At 44.2% G+C, this 26,557-nt stretch overlaps 1 protein-coding gene across 7 annotated transcripts in view; it reads right to left on the bottom strand.

The window, feature by feature from the left end:
- Positions 1-26,557, bottom strand: part of KIF17 (kinesin family member 17) — a 542,173-nt gene that overhangs the window by 218,902 nt on the left and 296,714 nt on the right. For all 7 annotated transcript variants that reach the window (XM_078642580.1, XM_078642577.1, XM_078642579.1 and 4 more), the window contains exon 8: positions 7,917-8,014. In XM_078642580.1, the coding sequence (XP_078498706.1) occupies positions 7,917-8,014 (98 nt within the window). The remainder of the gene's footprint in view (positions 1-7,916; positions 8,015-26,557) is intronic.

The following is a 26,557-nucleotide window of genomic DNA, read 5'->3' as shown; positions in this document are numbered from 1 at the left end:
ACTGGATGCTCAGCTGTTGGCAGGTGCGGCCCCCTCTCTGCTACATCAGCGTACTAAGCTGTTGAGGGAGTTTCAGGACTTGGAACATCGGATGACTGTATATTTGGGGAAATATGAGTGTGTCCGGGTGTAAGTGGAGGAAGAGAGGCCAGGGTGCACGCTGGCGCGCTTACTCACTCCTAGGCACCAAGTTGCATATATTACACAGCTCCGGGACACAGATGGCACTCCCGTCACGAATGGTGTTGACATCCAATCGATCTTTTTGTCTTATTATACTCGACTTTATGCCATATGCTCGCCGCTGGTGGGTGAGGCGCTGACAGACTACTTAAATGAAATAGCGATGCTATGGATCGAGAAGGCCCAACAGCAATTTCTCGCCTCGCCCTTTGGTGCGGACAAGATTATACAGGCCATAGGTAGCTTGGATGGTTCGCGTGCCCCCGGTATGGAAGGCCTTACTGGTGCATTCTATAAGGCCTACAGGGTGCAGCTTGTCCCACAGTTGCTGAAGGTTTACGCAAAGGCGTTGCAATCGGGCGAGATACCCCCACTATGCGCAAGGCAATTGTGACACTACTCCTTAAACCTGTCAAGCCTGCTGACCATTGTTCCTCGTATAGGCAATTGTCACTTCTAAATCAGGATTATAAAATTTTAGCTAAAGTATTGGCCACACGGATATTGTTAATAATAAGTGAGATCATATCCCCTTTTCAGTCTGGATTTATGCCGAACCGATCAACCTAGGTAAACTTACGCACACTGTTTGTGATTATCAACCAGATAAACCCTACGCTCCCTACTTGGGCGATACTATTAGATGCAGAAAAAGCATTTGATTACTTAGAATGAGATTTCTTACACGCGACGCTCAGTAAACTGGGTTTGCACCAAAACTTTCCGCTCCTACGTTCGCCTTCGATATACTAACCCGGTTGCACAATTGCGCATAAACGGGGTGCTGTCCAATAAATTCACATTGTCGCGTGGCACTCAGCAGGGCTGCCCACTTTCTCCGCTGCTCTTTATTATTGCGATGGACCCACTAGTGTGACATTTGCAAGAGCGGCACCTCCAACGTGGGATAGGGTTTCATCTGTATCCCCTTTTGCGTCTTTATATGCGGACGATATCCTTCTGTTCGTTCGAGAGCCGGCCATAAATCTCACACCAATTATGAGGGAGGTGGTGCAGTTCGGCATTTTCTTCGGGCTGGTCATCAATTGGAATAAATCTGAAATATTCCTCCTAATGGATGCTACTGTGCCATCCGCATTAGAGTTCCCCCTGCGCTGGTGTGATGATCCCCCCAGATATCTCAGGGTAGTTGTACACCACAAGGCCTCGGAGTTGTCCGGCTTAATTATGGACCAACCATTGACCGTCTCTCTGGGCAGATAGATCGCTGGATTGCATTGCTCTTATCGATGGCAGGTCGAATTGCGATTATTATGATGGTTGTATTACCCAGGTTTTTATATTTGGTTTTAAACATCCCTATCCCGCTTACACTTTCCTTCTTTAATACTCTTAGGGGGATGCTGACACAACTAATCTGGGCGGGGTGGGGGTCAGGCACGGGTGGGTGGGCAGCCGCTCGCTCAACCCTTCCAAAGAGGGGTGTTTGGGGTACCCAACTTTTATCAGTACTATTTGGTGCACAGGCGCAGTATGCTTATTTTTTATATCAACCGGACCCGCAACTGCAGTTTTTAAAGCAAGAGCACACACAGGCCCGTCCCTACCAGCTCTCAACTATTCTCCCTCTCAGGATGAAGAGAACGCTGGCTGAGATTCACATGCTACAAACCACAAGTTGAGCCTGGGGGTGCTTACGCAAATATTTGGGTGCAGAATACCTGTATTCCCTGCGCTTGCCAGTTCTGAATAACCCCTGAATACCCCCCACGAGTGAAACACTGACACAACGTGCGCTTACTCGCTATCAGATACGAAATATGGGGGATATGTTCAGAGAAGGCCGACTGCGCACAGTGGCGGACTTGACTGGTGATCAGGACGCAGCCGCTCTGCACCGCTTTCTTTTGCACAGAACGCGAACGCACTGCTCAACGCGCCACGACCTGAGATAGAGGGAACATCTTGAGCTCCTCCCACTCACAGCTATTATTACTTCACCTGATAGTCCACACTTAGTCTCCAGAATATATAGTCAGGTACAGAAGCTCTGACCAATGAAGGGTGGCGGCGCTCGCCGCCGCTTGGGAGGGTGACCTAGTGCAGCCTATGACAGAAAAGGTATGGGCCTATTGTTATAAGCAGACGCGTTTAGTATCAAATAACTATAAACATAAGCTTCTAGGTGACCTAGCTTTAGGACACCCCCGCGCCGCACGGCCACCAGCTGCTGCGTGTGCTCCCCCCTCCTGGTGCCTCGCTGCCCGACTGCCGGCTCGCGACCACGCCCCCTCCTTCGAGCGGCGTGCTCCGTGTTCAGCGCTCCTCTCCCTGTGCCCCTGGTTCACTGTGCAGACTTGCATTTGTGCTTACTTGTGCTTATTGTTGTATTTCCGCCGTTTTTCCTGTTGATTTGTATTTGTGTTCATTGGTGTTTTGTTCCGCCGTATTGACTGTTTTTTCCCGCCTGTTGCCGCCCTCCCCGCTCCCCGCTTCCCGCCTCCACCGCTGACCCCGCCCCTTCTTTCCTTCTGTTCCCTCCCCGCTCCCGCCTCCCAGCTGCTCCGCCCACCCGCGCACTTGGCCATATATGGCGACCGTGCGACGCAGGTGAGTGTGACCTAGCTTTAGGACACCCCCGCGCCGCACGGCCACCAGCTGCTGCGTGTGCTCCCCCCTCCTGGTGCCTCGCTGCCCGACTGCCGGCTCGTGACCACGCCCCCTCCTTCGAGCGGCGTGCTCCGTGTTCAGCGCTCCTCTCCCTGTGCCCCTGGTTCACTGTGCAGACTTGCATTTGTGCTTACTTGTGCTTATTGTTGTATTTCCGCCGTTTTTCCTGTTGATTTGTATTTGTGTTCATTGGTGTTTTGTTCCGCCGTATTGACTGTTTTTTCCCGCCTGTTGCCGCCCTCCCCACTCCCCGCCTCCACCGCTGACCCCGCCCCTTCTTTCCTTCTGTTCCCTCCCCGCTCCCGCCTCCCAGCTGCTCCGCCCACCCGCGCACTTGGCCATATATGGCGACCGTGCGAACGCGCAGCGGGCGCGCCGATTGTGCGCCGAAGGCGCGCCAAAGGTAAGCCCGTCTGCGCCCGTCCGCGCCTGGACCGCGCCCAGTGCCAGGACCCCTGGCCCCCACCGACGGAAGCCGACCCGACGAACCTACAACGCCGCCGACCTCATCGCACTCAACACCGGCGGCATCCCGGGATGTCACCGTGCCACCCCGAAGCACACCCACGGACCCTTCAGCTGCCACGCCTGCAAGTTCACCTGCACCCGGACCTTCCCTGCACCCACCAAGCCGAACACCAGCAGCAACCACCTCAAGTGCATCCTGCTGAACACCCGCTCCGTCCACAGACACGCCATCGAACTCTGGAACCTCCTAGACGCCACAGCCCCTGACGTCGCCTTCATCACGGAGACCTGGATGAACGCCTCCTCAGCGCCTGACATCGCCATCGCCATCCCAGAGGGCTACAAGATCACCCGGAGGGACCGCAATGCCAACCAGGTGGGAGGAGGCATCGCCATCATCCACAAGAACACCATCCGCATCACGACCAGCACCGACAACACCCCACCCTCCGCCGAACACCTGCATTTCCAGATTCACACCGACCCGAAGACCACCCTCAGAGGCACCCTGATCTACCGACCTCCGGGACCACGCACTCAATTCAGCGAGGACATCGCCGACTTCGTCAGCCCACACGCCCTCCCCTCCACTGACTACATCCTCCTGGGGGACTTCAACTTCCACCTGGAGAACAACAACGACGGCAACACCAGCACCCTGCTCGACAACCTCGCCAACCTTGGACTCAAGCAGCTGGTGTCCACCCCCACCCACCTCGCCGGACACACACTCGACGCAGTCTTCTCATCCAGCAAAGACATCGCCTTCAGCCACGCCACAGAACTCCACTGGACGGACCACAGATGCATCCACTTCACCTTCAGAAGAACGACGATCCACCACCACCAGCAACAGGTTGCCCGAAGAAGCTGGAACAAAATCACAGCCGACCAGCTCGCCGCTTCCCTGAGCCAGCACCCTCCGGCCAGCTCAGCGAACCCCAGCCAGGCCGCCGACAACCTCTCGAAGTGGATCAGCAAATGCGCAGACGAACTCGCCCCTATGAGGATCCCGCCCAGCAGACCCGGCAATAAGAGAGCCCCATGGTTCACCGACGAACTCAGGAGCTCCAAGAAGAACTGCCGAGCCCTCGAGAAAGCCTGGAGAAAGGAACCCACGCCGGACAACAGGACCATCCTCAAGCTCGCCACCCGGAAACACCACCAACTGATCCGCACCGCCAAGAAAACTGCATTCAAGAACCGACTAGACAACAACGCACACAACTGCAAGGAACTCTTCAACATCGTGAAAGAGCTCTCCAACCCCAACGCCGGAAACAACGACATCACCCCATCGCAAGACCTCTGCAACTCCCTCGCCTCCCACTTCCACAACAAGATCGCGGACATACACAACAGCTTCAGCACGCAACCGACGCACGCCACGACCGCGGCAACACCATCCACCGCCACCCTCCGCGCCTCAGCAACGTCGGAATCCAGGAAAAGGCACTGGAATGGATCGTCTCCTTCCTCGACGGAAGAACACAAAGAGTCCGCCTACCACCGTACAAGTCAGAGGCCACCGAAGTCATCTGCGGCGTCCCCCGAGGATCCTCGCTGAGCCCTACTCTCTTCAACGTCTACATGAGCCCCCTCGCGGCCATCGCACGCCATCACAACCTCAACATAATCTCCTACGCCGACGACACCCAGCTGATCCTCTCCCTGACCAACGACCCCGCCGCCGCCAGAGCCAACCTGCACGAAGGGATGAAAGAGGTAGCCGAGTGGATGACGACCAGCCGACTGAAACTGAACTCAGACAAGACGGAGGTCCTCATCCTGGGCTCCTCGCCCTCCGCCTGGGACGACTCCTGGTGGCCCCCCGCCCTGGGCACCGCACCCAAACCGACGGACCACGCACGCAATCTGGGCTTCATCCTGGACTCCTCCCTCTCCATGACCAGACAAGTCAACACCGTCTCCTCATCATGCTTCAACATCCTACGCATGCTTCGGAAGATCTTCTGGTGGATCCCCACAGAGACCAGGAAGACCGTCACCCAGGCCCTCGTCACCAGCCGACTGGACTACGGCAACGCACTCTACGCCGGAACCACCGCCAAGATCCAGAAGAGACTTCAGCGCATCCAGAACGCCTCAGCCAGACTCATCCTCGACATCCCACGACACAGCCACATCTCCGGACACCTGAGAGACCTGCACTGGCTCCCGATCAACAAGAGAATCACCTTCCGCCTCCTTACCCACGCACACAAAGCTCTCCACGATCAAGGCCCGAGCTACCTCAACAACCGCATCAACTTCTACGCTCCCAAACGCCACCTCCGATCTGCCAGCCACGCCCTCGCCGCCGTCCCACGCATCCGCAGACCCACCACAGGAGGAAGGTCCTTCTCCTACCTGGCCGCCAAGACCTGGAACTCCCTCCCGGCCAACCTGCGCCTGACCCAGGACCACCTCGCCTTCAGGAAGAAGCTCAAGACATGGCTGTTCGAGCAGTAGCAGCACCGCCCCCCCCCCCAAGCGCCTCGAGACCCAATGGGTAGGTAGTGCGCTCTATAAATGTCTTTGATTGATTGATTGATAGAATGTATATCATCCCTTTGTTACTCGCGAAGATGGACTGTACAAAGCCAGATAACTGCCAGAGATATTCGACAGCACATGCTGACTTCATACATTTGGCATTGAACTGCCCTGCGGTTCTGGCATTCTGGGAGGCGTTGTTTGGGCATCTAGAACAAATGGTCAAGACGGAACTCCCCCACACACCCTTGCTGGTTTTACTGGGATATGTACTCCCTTTAAGTACGGGGTTCTGGCGCTTCACCGCAATTACACTGTTGCTGACTAAGAGACAGGTTTCTTTAAATTGGGGTGGAGTTGCACCACCGTTGGTGGGGTCCTGGATGAGGGATATGATGTACTGTGACACTACCAGTGATGTATATGCGTCTCTGCTGCCTCTCGCTTCCTGCCCCAAAAATGTCCGGCAACCACTCCGTTCTTATTTGTTATTCCACCCTGAACTCACTGACTGAAATGTACTTTATGTAGACAAGATTACTGGATTAGCCAACTGATCCTGGTTGTTAGGATTGTAATGCTGTGTTATTGTTGATGATTATGGAGCTAATGCCTCTATAGAAGACTTTACTTGGTATTCATCAATACCTGCTTCATATTCTCCGCATTGTACGCACAGTGATTTTCTAGTATGACCTCCAATTGCAATAAAAACAAGTAAAAAAAAATAGAAAGAGTTCTCCAGCAACTTCAGTAGTTATTGGCCTGGGGAATGCACAGCCCTACATCAAATGGTCAGTACTCACCCAACCCATGATACACGGCAGTCTAGGAGCGCTAGAGCCCTATTTGTATTATTTACAGAAGATATCCTGAAGGTAATCACCAGACTGAGCTCCTTGGCAGTACTATTGGCTAAGAGTAGGGTTGCAATACAGTTGATAGCCCCTATAGACATAGCATATTGGGCACAAAGATGGGCGAATATTGTGAAATAGTACATTTGAAAGCACACCTAAGAGACTTCTGGGGACCATACATAAACCTATGTAAATTAGGGAAGCAGAGTTACATACGGAAATGAGGACTTATATAGACAGCAGTAGGTGGTAAGGGGGGTATTATGAAGACTGATATGTAAATCATGGAATATGACTTTTATCATGAGTAATATATGAGGAGTATTTTCTGTAATCTTTGTGAAGAATGTTTAAAACTCCTAAGGTTGTATAACATACAGTGCTCAACCCAATCTGTAAATACCTTGTTCAATGACATTAAGGGAAAAACATTAAGAGATGTCTCACATTTCTCCAAGGAAAACTGAAACTTTTAAACCACACAAGTAATTGTCCAATTTAAAAAGAAAAACTTAAAATAAAGAGAGTATCTGCCAGAGACTAGAAAGGAAAAAAATGTCAACAGTATACATTCAACAGTCAAAAGAAGGAGATAAAGCAACCGGAATTGAGGTGATAAAGGATTTCAAAATTTCTGAAAGAAAGTATTCTGAATAAATAAAAGTAGGACAAAAAAGATGTTTTAATTCCCTTACTGAATTGACGGAAAAGATAATGGCATCAGATAGTATGGAACTTTAACAAAAAAAGCAATGGTTATTTACAATGATACCAGAAGGCTGGGAAATATTTATCCAGACGAATAACGATGAACTAAAGAATAAAAAATAAAGAATGAATGGCCAATAAAGATGAAATAAAGAATAAAAAATAAATAATGAATGAATGAGTACTTAAGTCTTATGTGAGCCTCATGTTACAGTGCAGGGTATTTAAAGCCGATGGACCCGTAGGTGATACACTGCCTGAAGTACCATGTTGTGTTGTGAAGGACAAATATCTTTGGACACATTCTGCACAAGTAATTGACACAGAGGTGCACGACCCCCAGCAATTACTATACGTAAATTCTAGCACAGGTACACTCTATGTAGTTGCACCACCCTTGGCTAGTCTAATGACCATATGCTACTAGTAGGAACACATAAAAATGTACACAATGTAGAACCCTTGAACACGCCTTCCTGTCACGTCACAAGAAAAACCTAGATGCTTCAACTTCTTGTCCAATCCAACCGAGCCTAGAGTATGACAGAAGCTTTTCCGTTGACATGATACCTGTTCAGATTGAGAAACCTCAGCAGCCACAGAGGAACCTGTCTTCTGTGAGGTCGTCTGGATTCTATCCTCTAATGGAAGAGCACTTGTGGCGGCATCTGCAACAACAAAGAAATCATCTTCACTTTACGAGGAGTTGAGCAACGTCTTTACCTATGTTATCTTCACTCAGACATTAAAATTCAACATAAATTTGCTAGTCGTCATATTAGGTTATAGTAGCATCGAAGGTGCACATATGCCCAATGGTATCTTGGTATATCCAGACTCAAAAGAACATATAATTCTGATATGTTAGATATATAAATGTTAATTCTGCAACAGGTCTTTAAGACACCACCAATAAAACTGGATGGTTTTCCACAATGCTTTAGCACAGAACATGGCGCTAGAACAAAAATGCTGGTATTTGAATACTCAGTGGCAGAGTTTAAGGTGATTCTCAAGTATTCGAAAACATATAAAGCAGAAACTATGTTAGGCTGACACACAATGTTATGAACCCTTTATCAATAAATGGTGTGCTAGAGAGTAAAGAAAAGGTCCAAAAACTCTTTCATTATTTTGCCCATTACATTGGATAAAAGGATCCATTAGGACAAGCTAATTCTTAGCTAGAACCACGAAGAGGAGGCCATCCCTGGGAACTGCATAATGCTTCCCCATTCCTGATTCCTATTTGTGCGGAATACAAAGTTATACATGCCAGATTCTCTTGAGGATTGGATTTTCAATACAAACCATTGGTTGAAATCTGCAGTCTCAATTTTCAAATAAAGCACAGACAAACAAGTTACTTCTGTAAATCGCTTTTTGGCGGATACTCTATTTAACTGCTTATTCCTCACCTTTAGAATAGTCTCAGGCACCAAACTCGAACTGGATTTTAAACAGCAATTGCTATCACACATTGGTAGGTGGTGTAGTTGACCTCCACAATAACCTCAAGCCACCCTGGAAGTGACGAAATTGAGACACATATAGATGCAACCCGTGTGTGCTGAAGTTATTTTTGTCTTGATCTCTTGTGCACTGTCAGACACTGATTATTCATGACAAGTTGGAGGTCACAGTGTGCTGAATCTAAACTAGGACCTTTTTAACAGAAATAAGGGCCAACTCAAGACAACAGGGAGGAGGGAGGTTGCTGAAGAATCCGTGGTTAAATAAAGTACCCACCAGAAAGTGTGGTACCGAAGGTAAGTAACTTGTCCTGCTGATGGATACTTCTTGCCACAGATTCCTCACCTTTAGAATAGACATCCAAACAGTATGTCCGGAAAGTCGATGTTCTGAGGAGTGACCTCATATCAAAATAATTGTGTTTCGTGAATGTAGTGGCCCATATAGCAGCAAGGCTGGTGACAACTCCTACCAAAGAAGCAGTATTGGGTTGGCTAGAATGAGATCCAAGGCCTTCAGGGTGTTTCTTCTTGGCCAGGCCATAGAATGTCTTTATACACCGTGCAATATACTCGACAAGGTCTGTTTTTGCATCCCCTTACCCTTCTTGGCACTAGCAAAGTTCACAAAGAGCTGGTCGTCTACAAAGTATCGCTTTGAGAGTTCGATTAAAAAACAAGGTCTATCCTCCTCTTTGAAGTGATGAGGGAGTCAGAAGACAGCAGGAAGGGCGATGGACTGACCAACATAGAAGGAAAAAACAATCTTTATCCAGACCTGGCATGTGCCCCTCTTACTTTTCTGTACTGCTGATGACAACTGCTGGTTGATGAGATCAGGCCTAGGAAATGGGCTGTAAAACAGCTGTCTTTGAAGTGTTCTAGAGCCAAGTTGGCCTTTTCTCAAAAGAGTATGGGTCCAGCAAAAGGAATGGCCATTAAGGATGCCTGGATGTCCCTGAAAAACCCAGTAGCTCGCAAACAGACACAAAACCTGATCACAACACTGGTGTCATTTACATGATTCTCACTGTCCGTTGTGTCAACAAGCATTTGAAGCACAACTTTGAGTCGTGAGTGGAACCCAGGCACCCCAAGTAAATGGCCTGCGGGTCCGTGACTAAAGTCTGCTCTCTGTAGATGCAGCACTTTTTAAAAACTGCTGCTGTGGGGTGATACATTTTCCCTGGCACACTAGCCATGTCCAATTAAGGTGTGGGTTGAACCAACAAAGTTGAGAGCTGATCTCCAAATCAGAATTGAAAGGTTTGTAACAGTGTGTAGAAGTGAATTTAGCATGCAGAGGTGGCACCTATATGCAAGCCGCTTGTCGTCACTTTTAGGGCTGTGTGAGGCCATCGTGTCCAACTGTGCCACTCACTGGTACGTGGGTGCAATTACTGTTGAAAATCTGGATCCAGTCTGGTGCTAAAACTTATTTTAAAGGCAAGATTACCACAGGTTAACAGTATCCATTAGAGGAATTGCTATCAAGTGGACCCCCTACATCACCACTACAGTTAAAGTAACACAAAAAAGGACAAGGTCATTTTAGTAGCAGCCGATAGAAGGGACCATACCTGCTAAACACATAATATTTTGCACCATGAAGTTGATACGGCCAACTGCTGTGTATTTCCATGCCTGATTTCTTTTCGTGTGCAATATAGAGTTATTCTCCTGTGCAATCCCAATACCATCCCAGATATTAGTTTTGAAGTAATTCTGTTTACAGAATACTAAATTCAGAGATGCTGGGCTCAAAGGCAGGATATGATGTATTCTCAGAGATAGATATATACTTCGTAGAATTACTAGACAGCCAGGTAAGAAGCATTACATGAAGACATAGGTTTAATATCCATTGTGTCTAACCAGACCTCTAAAACTGCTGAATATCATTTAAAACACTTTTACAAGTTGGCCAGGGGTGAAAATGTGCGTTCCACTAGCCACAATATTGCTCCTTTGTAAAGAGCTCCTCGGCCGAGCTGGGCTAGGATTCAAAATACTCATCACGTACTGAAGATGAAAAAACTCTAAAGCATTAGTGATGGAAACAGATATGCCCAGTTTGAGCCACAGCAGAGCAGGAAAAGGGCACTATAGAAGAAGCATTGGCCTTCTCAAGTCCTACAACTACAGTGGTAGCTACTTAAGTGCTAAGGACAAGATGATCTTGTGCTCCGCACAGCCAGCTCTAATGGTGCTGAGGACAAGACCATCTTGTCCTAGGCACTCAAGGGGTTAAATATCATGGGTATAGAGATGGCTTTTATGGCCTGTTGATGGTCTTTATAGGCATGTGGATGATTTCGCAAACTCGTAAAAGGGATTATAGATTTCAGGAGTGTCTACATTGATTTAGGGCGGGTACATAAAAGCTTTGGAATTTTGTTTTTATTACGATGGGGCGCTTCATTGAAGTTACAAGTTGATTTCTAAACTTTCAGAGAGAAGCAAGCTACTTACAGGGAACTTTCTTTATGGCATTGAGGAAAATTTAAACATGACAGGAAAGATCTGTTTACCCTTGAAAGATGGTCATCATGACTTGTGAAGAATCTCATATGGTTCATATTTGTCTTTATAAACTTGAGGACGGTATATAAATATGTTTGTAGGTTGCATGCGTTAGTGGAGGATCTTTATAAGCTTTGCGAGGGCTCTTAGCAGCACCCTACAGTAAAACCAAAAAGTAAAGTGTGAACTGTTCTTATTGAAGCAGGACTAAGGCTGATTTCTTTATGTTTAGTTGTCTGAAGTGACACATTGAGGTATAATGATGGACGTGAATGCAGCTCAGAATAATAACCAGTGGCCGAGATTTATTTAAACATTCCACCCGTAACTTGTTATATTTTCTCATCTCAATTCAGAAGCATCCTTGTAGATTTGGGGATGGCCTTCAACAACCTATGGTGCGTGTTTCTAGACTTTGGGAGGGTGTAGAGTTAGGAGCAGGCCTTCATTAGATGTGAAAATTCATTCATAAGCTTGTATATCTGTATAAGCTTGGGTGATGTCTTTAAAAGTTGGTACAAGATTATAATGAACTTGGTGAAAATCGTTGTAAGCCAGTAAATCAGTCAATACAACTTTATTTGGCGAAGCACCGTAAAAGAATAAAACAATTTGTTATATAAAATGTTATAAGTTACTTAAAACTTATGTCACAAATCAGGATTACCAGCCATAAGACAGTTATCTTTTGAATGTATGTGAAACATGTAAAATTATGTTAAAATAATAAATCATTTCTTTTCCTAATGCTCATAGCTTTCAGTATGAAAAATCTTTTTAACGTAGGCTAACCATGTTAGGCTTCTTACATTATCTAAATTAAGGCTATCTTGAATGCATGTTCTTGTCAAGCCTACTTCTGGGGTCATTCAACATTTATTCCACAACAAAAGAGGGGCCAGTCCAATTATATCACCTAAATACGGCAGGCCTAGTTTTTCGTTGTAAATAAAATTTGCTCTGTTTTTTGGAATGGCCAACAGCCTGCAGGTGAACGTTTTCAACATGTTGTAACGCCTAAACTTTAGTTATCCCCCACACAACTGTGCCGTATAAGGCGCTTGAAACACATTTTGATTTGTACAATGTTATAAATTCTGCTAAAGGTTTTTGTTTTAATTTATGAGCTAAGCGAAACATGCCTTCAATGTTCCTGTTCATCTGTTGGGATTTCAATTGCAAAAAGGATTTTAATGAACAGGATGAACTAAAGGTTACCCCAAGTAACGGAAATCCCTGACCTTGTCCAAATAAAGTCCACCCATGTTAAAACGTTTTGTTTTTGAGCCAAAGGGACCACAAATCATTATATAAGATTTAGAATATTTGACTTTTAGGTCTAGTCTCTCCATGAAGGCAGAGAAACCATCCAATTAGCTCTGAAACCCATTGGCCATGTTGACCATAAGGACCGTCTGCGTACAATAAAATTGGAATATTTTGGGATCTCATTTTGGGCACATGCCTACTTACATCAATTAAATGATTCGAAATTCCATTCATATATAATAAAAAAGGAAAAGGATGGGGCCAAAATACAACCTTGTCTGATCCCCCCTGGACAGTCGATATATAATGATGATTCCCTGTGGGCGCAATAACGGATAGATACCTTCAGATCCCAGTGTAGGCGCCTTATCATGTTAGAAAGGCCCAGTTCCACACCAATATCCTGCATACACTTCCATAATTTCTCTAGATTGACCAAATCAAATACACTTGATAGGTCAATAAAGGCCATATGTAACACAACCCTTTTGGCCATCACATACTTAGTAATTATTAAATGCAGGTTTAAAGCCTGCTTGACCGTACCTATGCGTGGCCTAAAGCCATATTGTACAACAATACTCTCCCCAGAATTTTCGAGTTTGAATCTATCAATGATATTGGTCCATAGCAAGCTGGGGATGATTTATCCCCTTTTTTTCAAAAGGTCCAGGGTATCCAACCTTCAGGACCCAGGGATAACGTCTAAAACTGCAGTCCTGAGGACGTTTTTAATCAATGGTGCCAAGGAGGAAATGCTTGATTTATATAAATCCACAGGGACCCCATCGTGGCCAGGGGCTTTCAGAGAAGAGGACTGATTTATAGCTTCAACAACTTCGTTCAGTGATATTTGGGGAAAATGCTCCTGAGGGGTGGAAGAAATACAGGGCATCCTAATTAGGGACTCGCCCTCTAGTACTCCACTATCAATTCCCTGAAAAACTTTCTTAAAATGAGCCACCCATTCGACCTCTGGAATCAATGCATCTGTTTTTGTTCCTACTTGGCCAGAAGAAAAGGGTGATTTACTGCTTGCCAAAATTTTGATGCGTCTTTTAGGGCAGCAGCCTCTTTTAAATTCTCACAGGTGCCATCTCTGATCTCCTTTTCCTTTCTTTCAAGGCGTTCCTATATTGTAACATGGCCTCCTTTATTTTGATTTGGCAGTGTGGATTTGAATAAAGGGTATTTTCTGTTTTTTATGTGCAGCAGAGCAGGTTTTATTAAACTAGTGATATGTAGGTCTCACTGAATTAGAATTAGTATGTGTTATTGGTTCCTTTGTGATTGCTTCACATAATAGCTCATATTACTTTACTTTAAAATAAGTAGGGGAGTTGGGCTGTCTGTTAGGCAGGTCATTATGGCCTTTGGGCTTTAGCTTATTATCCTGTGTTTAAAATCCGTCCCACTCTATGCGCATGCTTTGATTTTTAGTATATGGTGGTTTCCTACTAGTCATCATCCCTGCTCTTGTTGGTGACAGTTGAATAAAACGACAAGTGGGTTGTGATCGCTCATCATGCATTTGGGGACAATTTTGAAATCTAAAATAAAGTGCGTTCCCTCTGCCGCGATGAGTATAAAATCTATAGTATTGCCCTCATGGGTAACAATAAAGGTAGGTATTAGAGTGGAAATTGACTGATCACAAATCGAACAAAGATTAAAAAGTAAAAGATACATCATATCTGGCTAATTCATTGCCTCACCCATCTTGTGTGTTTAAAATGGGCCATATGTGCGTGATAAAAAAGAAAAAGAGCGCTGCATAAGTGACTATCTTCCACCTGGCAGACTGTTGTATTAAAATCTCCTGCCCATATTATCATGTTATTTCTATTCCATTGTGAGTGGAAATTTTCCAAAAAACTCAGCCAACCCATCAATTACATCAGCCAAGCGATTAAACTCATTATTATAGAAATGTATCAGCAGGATATCAGACTCCTTCCATCTAGTCTATTTCTCTCTGGCCACCCGTCTGCTAGCGCTGGGACGCCCTGTTGCTGGGGCAGCCATGCGCTTTACAAATGAACCTAACATAACATAACTCCCCAAGATGTGTTAATAGAATAACCAAAAAGTATGGGCAGGACCATTATTTAAGTAGATTTAACTGAAGTGAGATTTGTAGAAATAAAAGTTGCTCTACTGGCTATCGCAGGAATGGCAGGTCGAAAAAAAGCCTTACATCCTTGTAAATAAAAAAGGATCAACCAACCATGTGTCCTGAACACATATAATATCGTATCATAAGAGGTCACAAAATGTAACCAGTATACGCTGTAGCATGTGTTAGGCTCTATAATAGTATTCATAGATTTGGAGAATGTCTTTAATGACGTGGAGGTGTTTAAAAAAAAAAAAATAGTTTAGGGACTGTCTATATAATCTAAGGTATAAACCATATAGCCTCGGGCATTTTTATAGGCTTGAGGAGGGTCATTTTTAGTTAGTTTAGGGGATTACTTTTAAAAAACATAGTAAGAGGCTTTATAACATTTGCCTAGTCTATATACAGACCTGTTGCAAGTTCTTACATAGAGAGCATAGGTTTCCGAGATTTGTTTTAGACTAAATTTTCAGGAGCATTTTATTTCATCTCTGTTTTAAATAGGTCAAAATGACAGCTTACATATTAATTATTAACATAACAACGAAAAATATGCATTTTTGGTTGAACTTTCAATACTTGCACCAAAATGCTCGGCGTTTCTAGTCTCTAATCAACCTCCCAGTTCAACCATTCCAGATGAACGTGAAAGGGGATGGTAAACGGAAGTGGGGACGGCATTAGGGTCCAACAAAGACAGTGTTGCAATGTTTTGTAAACTAAAAGAGGGTTATCTGAGGAGTGAGTTTGTTTGTCTGATGCAGAGAATGGGATGTCAAGAAAAAGCAGAGTGATGGGTCAGGAAACAATGTGGGTAAAGAACTTGATAGAAGCTGATCACCCAAATTTGCACCAAAATATATCTTGAAAAAAGGAGCAGCAGCAATAGTGGTTTGGTAGGGGGGTTCAAAAACAATAGGGGATCAACATCAATATCTTTAAAAAAGAAATCACGGAGAGGATTCGGGGGCACAATGGTGGTGTAGGGTGAGAAAAGCAATAGAAAGGGGCAAGATACTTTAAATAAAAAATACATGACTTAAATGTTTAAAAAATGACAATAAAAACAAAAAATACACATATATTAAAAACGACAAAAACCAAGCAGGCTGGGAACGGAAGCAACATACACATATATGGGGTAAGCAGTGCAAGGTCAAGGGAGTTAGTACAACACAAGCGCATGGGGTAATGTGAGAGGAAAATCTGGCAGGTTTCAGGTTAGAAATGGAATGGAAAATTGTAGACTTTAACACACCTGCCTAGGCACCACAAGGTTCATTGCTCTTCCTAAACAATCCATTCGACACCACAACACCACATTACACCAGAATAACCACTAAGATCAACAGGACAGCAGCAAAGAGTTGATTGAGACTGGGCTTGCAACGGGGGCCCATTAGAGAACTTAGAGCAACACAGAGGTTGGGGTCAGTATGTCTCACGTACTGGGTGAAGTGGTCAGACTGAGCATGTTGTAAGGTTCAACAGGGCCCTCGCACAAGTATCCATTTTAGCTACACGTTTAAACTTGCACTTACACAATAGCATACTTAAAATGTATTCTGCATGCTGCACATTTTTCAGTAAGTATTGTATTATGTTGCAGTACAGTCTCTCCAAGGCTAGGAACATTGAATGCGATGCCCTTGCATTTAGTTGCCCGGTTGGAGACAGCTTTGAGTCGCAAGACAAAAAAAACACATCAGCTCTGCACCTTTGACACAGTGTGATTGGAAAAGTGCTTTTATTATATAAACCGCCTCTGAGCCAAATTCTGCAGAGGAGCACTTCACATGGGATTGACCTGGAACGCTATGCACTGAGACGGAGATGCAGCCTTGCTGACTATAACCTCCATCCTGCAAAGATCGATAGCCTGCTCTACACCAGATCAGCTTCCAGATACATTTTTATTTATTTATTTAAAGAGTTTTATATAGCGCTGGCATCATGCACAGGTATGGGTAGTTGGGTTGTCCCAAGAGATCTGGCAGATTGTACTCCCACTATGCTCTCATTAGGGCAAGTAGTATTTGGAGTATAAGTATAAAAATAATTATATAATCATATAATCACACACGAATGTTATAATGGCTAAACTGTTTATCTTTTTCACCATTCTTGTAATGCTGGTTACATTGCTACGTTTCATCCTTATAATTGCAGCTCACGCTTTTTAAACAAGAATACAATTGTTTAAAAAATGTTTGACAAGCCAATTTGTATCTTTCTTGTGTCTCCTTTGGGCATGCCTGATTAACAACGAAAGGGTAGATCTGTTTCCATGATTTCCCTTAGGGTATTAGAGTGATCATGTTCTGAGCCTGCAGATATCGTCTGGTACCCTGGTCGGGTTAGGGTTTCAGATGGGGCACTGTGAGCTAGCTAGGAACTGGGCCAACATACTCTGATGATGTGTGTGGAACTCAGTTCCCATATTCTGACGGTTAGGTTGTCCAGATACACAGTCCTACCTAATTCGTAGGAACTGTATGAAAAGCACACAAGGGAAGTCCCTGAAGTACACCTTTACATGGCGTGTTGTAAGTTGCCCTAGGTGTTTCACTCACGCATAGTTTGTAACCTGCCACTGTGTTCCTGCACTTTTGTTGTTTTCCTCCCTCTCGGTTCCCTAGGTTTCTAGCTCCCTAGTCAGTTACATTGCCTTTATTTTTCTACCTTGCTTTGTGTCCTCACCTGCCTCCTACATTATAGGTACTTCAGTGTCTGGGGTATCCTGGTTGGCATTGAAACTCATTAACGTATACCATTGCATGGAGGCTGGTGAATTATTGTACTATCATTATCTACTCCAATTATTCTCGAAACAATTTTTTATGGTATATTTTGTAACAAACTGTTATACGGCTGACAAAAAAGACAACCGCTAATAAGCAGTAAGTTGGCCCAAAACCCACTCTCTAGGTATTTAGTATTGCACATAATATGTCTTTGACATTTCTGGAGGAAGTTATAGACAACAGATCTTTAGAGCAGAAAGAACTGTGCGTAGACAATTATACCAGAGGTGCAAAATGAGATTCTTCAGGAGATGCAGGAAGACTTGAAGAACCATCCCAGAAGCAATGATAAACAAATCAGTACGGCCCATAAAGACATGGAATGTTCCCTGGGAGGATGTTTCTTATGCTCCTGTGCCTGTAAGACTCCATATCACTTGAACTAGATATAACCCACAGGGTTGTATGGCATGGCCTTTCAAACGTTCTGACATGCATTCCTAACTTCTAGCCGAAGGAAAATAAATATGGGGAAGGCAGGGAGCAAAGCTGAATTCCTATTTGTGGATCAGAAGCTATTGCGCTTACAGGGTTTATATGTTATCACCTTCTATAAAAGAAAAGGTTTTCTTCCAATCTACAACTTCCAGAGAGACAAAAGGACATACAGTTGGGAGCAACCTTTCATAATTTAATGTCACGGCCTGTAGGTTACAGTGAACTTGGTTACAAAAACATGGAAGGTACTCCACACCAAAAAAGATGTTGTAAGAGAGAAGAGTGGATGAACAGCATCAGCTTAGCTGACTTTAGTGGCAGCATGGTGAAGAAAGTCCTAGAAGAGAAGCAGTGATAGGACCAATGCAACAAGAATGGAAAATGAGTTAGTAAGCAAAGGTCAACTTAGCCTCCACCCCAGCCAGGGGAGCTACATCAGACAAGGGTGCCTAAGAAATGTGTCACGCTATCTGCCTCATGTGCAGAAGACTTTGCTATCACTGTCAGTTGTCTAAATCATAAAGAATTTATTCTGTTTCTCTTCATAGCAACAGAATAAGATTGGCAATGCGTGGCCAGACTGGGGTGGGAATGGACCTGAAAGACCTTTACTGGCCTATGCCCAGCCTGAAATGGGGAAAACTCAACATCTGAGTGACTTCGGGGTCATGTTTTCAACTCCTCAAATTTAGAATGAGCTTTGAGAGGCCAGTGCACAGGAGGGGGAGGTGATGTTATTGGATTGATTCATATTGATTTGAGCAAGTCAAACGTTGATTGGGAAAGGCAGAAAAGGCATGCAGTGCCCCTGTAGTCATGGTGGTAAATTTCATGGATTTTCTAGTGCAGCTGGCCCTTCTTAAGACTCCACAATGCTGAAGGTACTTTCACAGTATTTCACTTTGCCTGACAACAGCTGTTGATGGGTTCTCTATGTCAGTTTAATAGATTGCACTTTTTGCATTCCCTCCACTTTTTTGTTTTGCTACCCTTCGGCTCTCTCAAGTGGTTAGGACAGCTCAGGTTAACCCTTCCTTTAGTATAGTGGATTATGCCCCAGCAAGAGCTGGTTAAAACTTCTATGAGGGCAGCAGGAAAGAGGTAGTTAACTAGCATCGAAGCGGAAGGCCCACAAACACGCTGTTATGTACAGGCTATTAAGGATAAAGCAGCCAAGTCAATGAAGCAGAAAAGGCTATGAGGAAGCAGGTTTAGAAAGAGCAATTATGCTAACATGGGGCAACATTAGAGAATGTTTCAGGAGCAGGCTGTGCACTAAGACTCACTAATTACGAAAGAGCAAGTCCTCTTTGCTGTAAAAGGCCTGAAGAAGTAAAAGTACCTGGGGCCAAATGGCTTGGCACCGGCCTTTTATAAACAGTTCAGCCCAATGCTTCGGAAAAGTTTAACAGCAGTTTTCAATAACTTAGTACAAACTCAAACTGTGACTTCATTTATGGCAAAAACTGGTATCTCTGTCATCATTATGCCAGGAAAGAACCCAGAGCAGTGTGAGGTATTATAGAATACAGCTCTCTGTTGAATATTGATGTAGAAATACTCACAAAGGTACTGGTCTGTAGGTTACATAAAATCCTGCCACAGCTGACACACCTGGACAATGTTGACTCTATTAGGAGGCGACAACCCAGGCAGAAGTAAGCAATGCTCATGGTATATGTGGTATGGCCTTTGATAGGTTGGATTGCGAGCTTCTGCTGAGGCCTTGAAGGGAATGGGATTCCTACAGAGAGTGAATGGTCACGTTACAAAAATCTGTATAGGGTGAGTAGGGCAACAAGAATGCCCTCTGTTGTTTGACCTTTCCGTAAAGCTCCTAGCACAACTAATTGAAGCTCATAATGCAGTTAAAGGCATTGAGTTAGGTAAAGATACTGTCAAATTGCATATGTACGAGGATAACATTTAGATCTTACTTTCAGATCCCATGCCACTTCTGCAAGCCCTTTCAAATGACCGGTTCCTTAGGGTCTCTGGATTCAAAATGAATGTTTCTAAATCAGAAGTGATAAACTTGACTATGTCCTAGGGTACCCTTCGTCAATGAAGATTTCTACTACACTCATGTAGCATTCATCATTGATAAAATACCCGGGGTATAGTTGACATGCACTCTGGGTGAGGATCTTCAGTGTGAACTACCTACAGTTGCTTAGAGATATCTCTCTTAAACTAGAACAATGGCATAATATGTCAATATCGTTGTTGGGGAAGGTAATCAGAATGTCTGTGTTACAACATTATTTGTACCCATTTCAGACATTGCCACTTAATCTCGCATACAGGTCTTCAAACAGATACAAATCTTGTACAATAATTAAGTTGGAATTTAGTTGGAAAAAGGAAGTGACATACATTAGTTTACCAGCAAACCATATACCACCCAAGGGAGATGGGTAAGGGGATCTTGGACTTTTAAACCAACTATCAAGTGGTATAGCTGAGGAATCTCTTACTGAGATTTAGGGACTCTACAGAAAAATGCAGGTGTTTCATTGACCATAGTACTTGCCGAAGTCCCATGGATTAGGAAGGAATTTCAAGTTATACATTGTCATTTTCGGCTGTTACCACGCCCATCCTGCAGATCTCAGATGAAGTAGGCTCCGTTCCCCACACTCATTGGCAATGGGGACTTCCAGGTAGGCTTTGGTAGAGAGAGTTTCCAAAGATGGAATAAGGGATGGTGTGTATAAGTGAGGAACCTTTAAGGGTTAAATAAAAATGTCTGAGCAGATGAGACGAGGTTGGCTTACATGTAGGAGATAGATTCAGATGTGCACAGGTTTAACCCTAGTTTTTCTGCCCATCGATCAAAGAAGGGGCTACTAGACAACCAATCCCTTTTGAGAAGCTGCCCCAAGGTATGGATGAAGAAGTCCACCCAGTATTTCATATGTATAATATCCTGCAAGATGCCAACAGGTATGCAAAAATTGTGCTTAAAGGAGACCTTCAAAAGGAGCAAGGGAGTTCTCTAGGAGATGACAAATGGAATGATATACTGCTGAGAGCAAATGGTTTTGCTAAACGCGTGCAAAGTAAAGATTATACTTTCAAAATCCAGTACAGATGGTATATTCCACCAGGTAGATTACATGCAATAGATCATAGTAGTTTGCACCTGTGTTGGAGGGAGTCCAAAAATGGGCACACTTCCCCACATCCTGTGGCACCACATTGATATGGAGAGATTTTCAGCCTATCTACTAACCAATATTGAACAAGTGAGGGGGACAAAAGCGCCTGCAGCAATAGAGACAGTAATCTGGGATGAGTGGCTCTAGTGCACAAATAGGCCAACCAGGAACAGGCAAAGTGATAGACCAAGAAACTGGACAGGTACCTTCTTGAGATGAAGGAAATGTTAAATATATAATCTGAAGGGAGCAAGGAAAATTAATAAAGAATCCATTTTGTGTTTTCATCAAGACTTTCGGGCCTTCTTAAGTCCATGCATGGAATTGTAGAGAAAAGAACACTAGTCAGCGTTGTGACTGTGACGGTGCTAATGGGTTGAGTGTGGTGGAGAAAGGGTGGAGTTGGGAAAAGGTCTATATTTTTCTAGTCTTTTATCTTTGAAAATGTCAATAAAAATCTATTGAAAATAAAACTATGGTTTGTCAGATTCTTCTTAAAACCAGAAACACGTAGCTGGTGGTGTGTTTAATAAGTGTTTAGATGATGCAATAAGTTGGAGGAAACCAAATGATATGGGTTTAAACATGCTTTTATAAAACTAGAGAGATTTTCTAAAGAAGAGAGGGCAATGTTGGCAATTAGGGAGAGAATGTTGCCTAACGGCTAGGGCGGTTGACCTCGGAGCTGGGGAACCGGGTTCGAGTCTCGGCAGGGATGCTCAACATTCTGTGATTCTAGGCAAATCACTTAATCTCTCCGTGCCTGACAAAAATGAATGTGTCTGTCTGTAACGTAACTGGTACGCATGTAAAGTACTAGGATACCTTCGGGGCTAGTTCACGCATTATAAAACTCCACCCAAAAAAAATAAAAGTTGGTGGGACTCCTCAATGTTACAAGATTATTGCAAGAACAGATAATTCCTAGAATATATAAAATATTTTTTTTTATTTGAATTACAACAAGAGGATAACAAAAGAATGGTGATGTAACCTACAACAATCAGCAATAAAGCTTTAGATTAAATATGCATAGATTACTTTGAGAGAGAAACAAACAAAAATGGAGAATACTAACAAAGGAAATAGGCGTTCTGAACATAAGAGATGCCATTAAGCAGAGTTTCAAAATTCTAAATGTGATGGAATATTTCTCAGACGAAGTAAAGATTGAGAAAATGATAAAATTCAGAAGAATGAAATAGTTATCAACAAATCAAACATGTTTTGCATATGTTAAAAAATATGACAATTATCACAGATTTTACTAAGAAATCAACTGAAATACTGATAGAGCTACAAAGTTTAACTTCTAATAGGACCTAAAATCAACATGGAGTGCCTTAGAAGTAGAGGTCACAACAAGTACAGTTAGTAGTTCTTCCCTTTACAGGAAATTAAACAAATACCAGCTGTAAACTGTACTGCGACAAGGCTCAGAAGAATAAACAGAGCAACCACACAAAAGAGGAAAAACACAAACAGAAAGCAGACAGTGGACCTCTACAGAGTGCCACACCCACACCCTTATAGCCCCAAAGAGAAGTATGTTACACAACATACACCAATGGTGGTGTGCACTACTCTGTATGCACCCTCTGCCCAAAGGATGTTACCTTTTCAAGGGAAATAATTTAAACCATCACAGCCAAGGGTGCATCACATTCAGCATATTCATAATCCTTCAAAAAAATAGCAATTCGCCATGATGATTTTCATAAATCCAAAGAGTATTCCTCCTTTATTCATGTTTCTTTTTAGCACTGTAAAAGCCAGCAAACACGTTTCGCCCAAAGAGATTGTACTTCTTAAGGGCATTTGTTTGGTAAAATGAGCACAAGATTATTGCAATTCTATTTTTACGACTGTAAGCAAATCAACTGTTTATATTAAAAGAAGAAAAAATGTTTTCCATATTTGCTTTTGATGAGACCGGTATTCGATAATAATCAATAGTGAAGGCACCTTGTGGTATAAACTCTGCATTTGAGTGAACTTATATATTTGTAACTTGCCTATAGTTGTGCTTTAGCTAAAGATAATGACAGCCCAGTTTATGTCTCTATGAGGGGCAGAATGGCCATTTCCATTCAATTTTTCTATTTCTTAAACATGGGGCAGAGGAACAAGGATAAATGGGAGCAATACTGTTTCAAGAATGTGTTAGATAAATTTATTCACTTGCTCATTGTTTATATATCGTTCCTTTTGCTTAAAAAAGGGTGAAAACATAGAGGAACTATGCCTTTTCCTTATTGTTTGCTATACTTGAAGAGTTATTTCAGTTTTATTTTAAAAGTGAACTGGTATAATGCACTAGGGTGGGTACTACTTAGTGTTTATTAATATTATTGAAGATTCTTTGATAGAGAACGATTTATCTTTACACAAGATGCATGGATGTCACCAATTCAAACATGTGTTTTATATTTAATTAGCAATGTAATATTTTTTTTGCCATTACTCAACTTTAACTCAACACAGAATTAGCTCTAGACCAGGTTTAATTATCCAAGATCTGCGAGATATTAGAATCGTACAAACCTTTGACAATGAGAAGTTAAAACATTACATTTGAAATGTAGAGTTACCAAAAAATAGGATCTGATGAACATTTTTTAATCTCATGCTGGCACATGCATCAACAATGCCATTTGCGATTCCTTATTAGCGAAAAATAAGGATTCGCTAATAAGGAATAGCAAAAGGCTATGCATGTAGAAATTGCTTAAAAAATAGCGATTTCTAAACATTCCTTAATTGCGACTCGCAAATTGCGACTCGCAATTAAGGAATACCTCCCCATTCATTCCTATGGGCCTTGAGGCCCATAGGAATGCATTGGAAGACATTCTCAATTTGCGATTCTCAAGAAGAGAATCGCAAACTGAGAATGCAATTTCAAGGGTGCCAGGGTGTCAAAAGGACAGCCTGTTGCACCCCTGAAATCTGCATATGAGTACATCTTTCACACACACATGCCCCAAGGGAATATGTGTGTGTAAAATGGAACTTTGAAAAATGCACTTTAGTGCATTTTTCAAAGTTTTTGCAAATTACCATGAAGTTCAACTTCATGGTAATTTGCTCTCCCTATCAGCGAAATCCCTAATTTTTTTACTTTAATGCATTGCATTTAAGGAATCTCAATTTGAGATTCCTTAAATGCAATCGCAATTGGAGACGAGCAAGCCGGTGGCAGAGGCAGGGTCTATCCGCTTGTGCGCTGCAAGCATTTTACTGTGGGCGCTGATTTAGAGCGTTTTGATGTAAAAGCAATAGTATTGCTGTTTTTTACATAGTGTTAGCGAGTACTGCTAGCAGGTTTAAATGATTTGCACTGTATTGAGCTGACATTTTTAAAAATAACGTGCACTCTATTTGGGGCTGTTTAAGAGTACGGGGGGGGGTCACTCACCTGCTGCACTCCCGCCCCGGTCCACCGCGCCCATTGTGGGCGATTGATGCGGAGGGTGAGGAGGAGCCCAGCACTTCCGGGCACATTGCATACAGGTTAGTGCTCTAGTTGCGCTGTACACGACCTCTATAAAGAGTGGGGAGGAACGCGGCCACGCTGTGGAGACGAGCAAGCCGGTGGCAGAGGCAGGCTCTATCCGCTTGTGTGCTACAAGCATTTTACTGTGGGCGCTGATTTAGAGCGTTTTGATGTAAAAGCGATAGTATTGCTGTTTTTTACATAGTGTTAGCGAGTACTGCTAGCAGGTTTTAATGATTTGCACTGTATTGAGCTGACATTTTTAAAAATAACGTGCACTCTATTTGGGGCTGATTAAAAGTCCGGGGGTGTCACTCACCTGCTGCACTCCCGCCCCGGTCCGCCGCGTCCATTGTGGGCGATTGATGCGGAGGGTGAGGAGGAGCCCAGCACTTCCGGGCACATTGCAGACAGGTTAGCGCTCTAGTTGCCCCTCCCCCGCCCTACTCCCTATTTAATGTGTAAGGGACAGCGGCCGCGCCGCCAGCGCGCCAAAGGCGCGCCAAACGCAAGCCTGTCTGCACCCGTCCGCGGCCGACCAGGGGCCGGGGCCACGACCCCTGTCCAATTGAAACGGCGTCCCATACATTATGGGAAACAGGAACTGTTACATCTATGTCCACCCATTACGGAGCCATGCTGGCACTCCATGGAGGCATTAAAACTCAGGGACTGCTTGCATTGCTCATTTAAGGGCAGGAGAGAGCCGGCTAGTGGGACAGCTACCAGGAAACTCCAGGGAGGCCTGTTGAACTGCAGATCTTTGAGTAAGCACAGTAATCAGATTTGGGACCTCCTTTTGGATGAGAAACTGGATGTTCTCTTCCTAACGGAGACTTGGTTGGGGGACAACTCTGATCCTGATATTATAGAAGCTCTCCCCCCAGGCTATACTATAGCCAGAATTGATAGAGATACGGGAAGGGGTGGGGGGATTGCAATGGTCATCAAAGCACCGTATGAATGCACCTTAGAGCCCCTAAAAATGGAAGGCTGTGAGGCAGGATATTTCAGCCTAAAATTAGGCCCTCAGTATTCTATTACGGGGATCCTTCTCTATCGTCCCCCAGGAGGGCTCGGTGAGTTCAGGACAAGTCTGATGGAGGGTATTGTTCATTTGGCTATTAGGAAGAGCAGGCTTTTTGTGCTAGGGGACCTTAACATACACCTCGAGGGCGGCCTGCTAAAGGAGGCGGTAGACTTAAGGCATGAGCTGCAGGCTATGCAACTGGAGCTGAAAAACACTACCGCTACCCATAAGCATGGCCATTTATTAGATCCGGTGTTTGCCAGCTGGGACGGGGTGGAGACGGACACTCCTTTACCAGTCCCCTGGTCGGATCACTTCTTGGTTCCCTTCAGTATTAACATCTTAGCGGAAGACACACAAAGGGGAGGAAACCAAAGCTATTCACATCGCAAATGGAAACATTTCTCTCAGGACATCTTTAGTAAACTGTTGCAGGAAGGGGGTCCGCCGGGGGGCCGAGACAGCGACAGCGCTAATAAAAAGTTAGACAAACGCATTCTTAGTGCCCTTAATATAGTGGCTCCGCTATGTCTGACTAAATCGGGTAGCAGAGCCAGAAAATCACCTCCTTGGTATACGCCAGCTCTGCAGATGGCTAGATCTGACTGCAAGAGAATAGAGAGAAGCTGGCGCACGGATTTTTGCTCGCAGAAGAAGAGCAATTACAGGGCGGCGCAGAGAAAATATCAAGTTATGTTACGAAGAGCCAAGGCCACCCATTACAATAATAGAATTGGGGATGCAGAGAACTCCTCAAAAGAACTCTTTAAGATCTTTAAAGAGATCTCATTAGTGGCCAGCTCGAATGCCCCGGACAATGACTCAGTGACCGAGTGTAACCGAGTAGCAGAGTATTTTGCCAGTAAGGTCAGGGACATATATGCCTCCTTTTCTAGCAA

The sequence above is a fragment of the Lissotriton helveticus genome, chromosome 5_1 (genome assembly GCF_964261635.1).
Source record: "Lissotriton helveticus chromosome 5_1, aLisHel1.1, whole genome shotgun sequence".
NCBI classification, from domain to species: Eukaryota; Metazoa; Chordata; class Amphibia; order Caudata; family Salamandridae; genus Lissotriton; species Lissotriton helveticus.
This window is presented reverse-complemented; position numbering and strand designations above follow the sequence as displayed.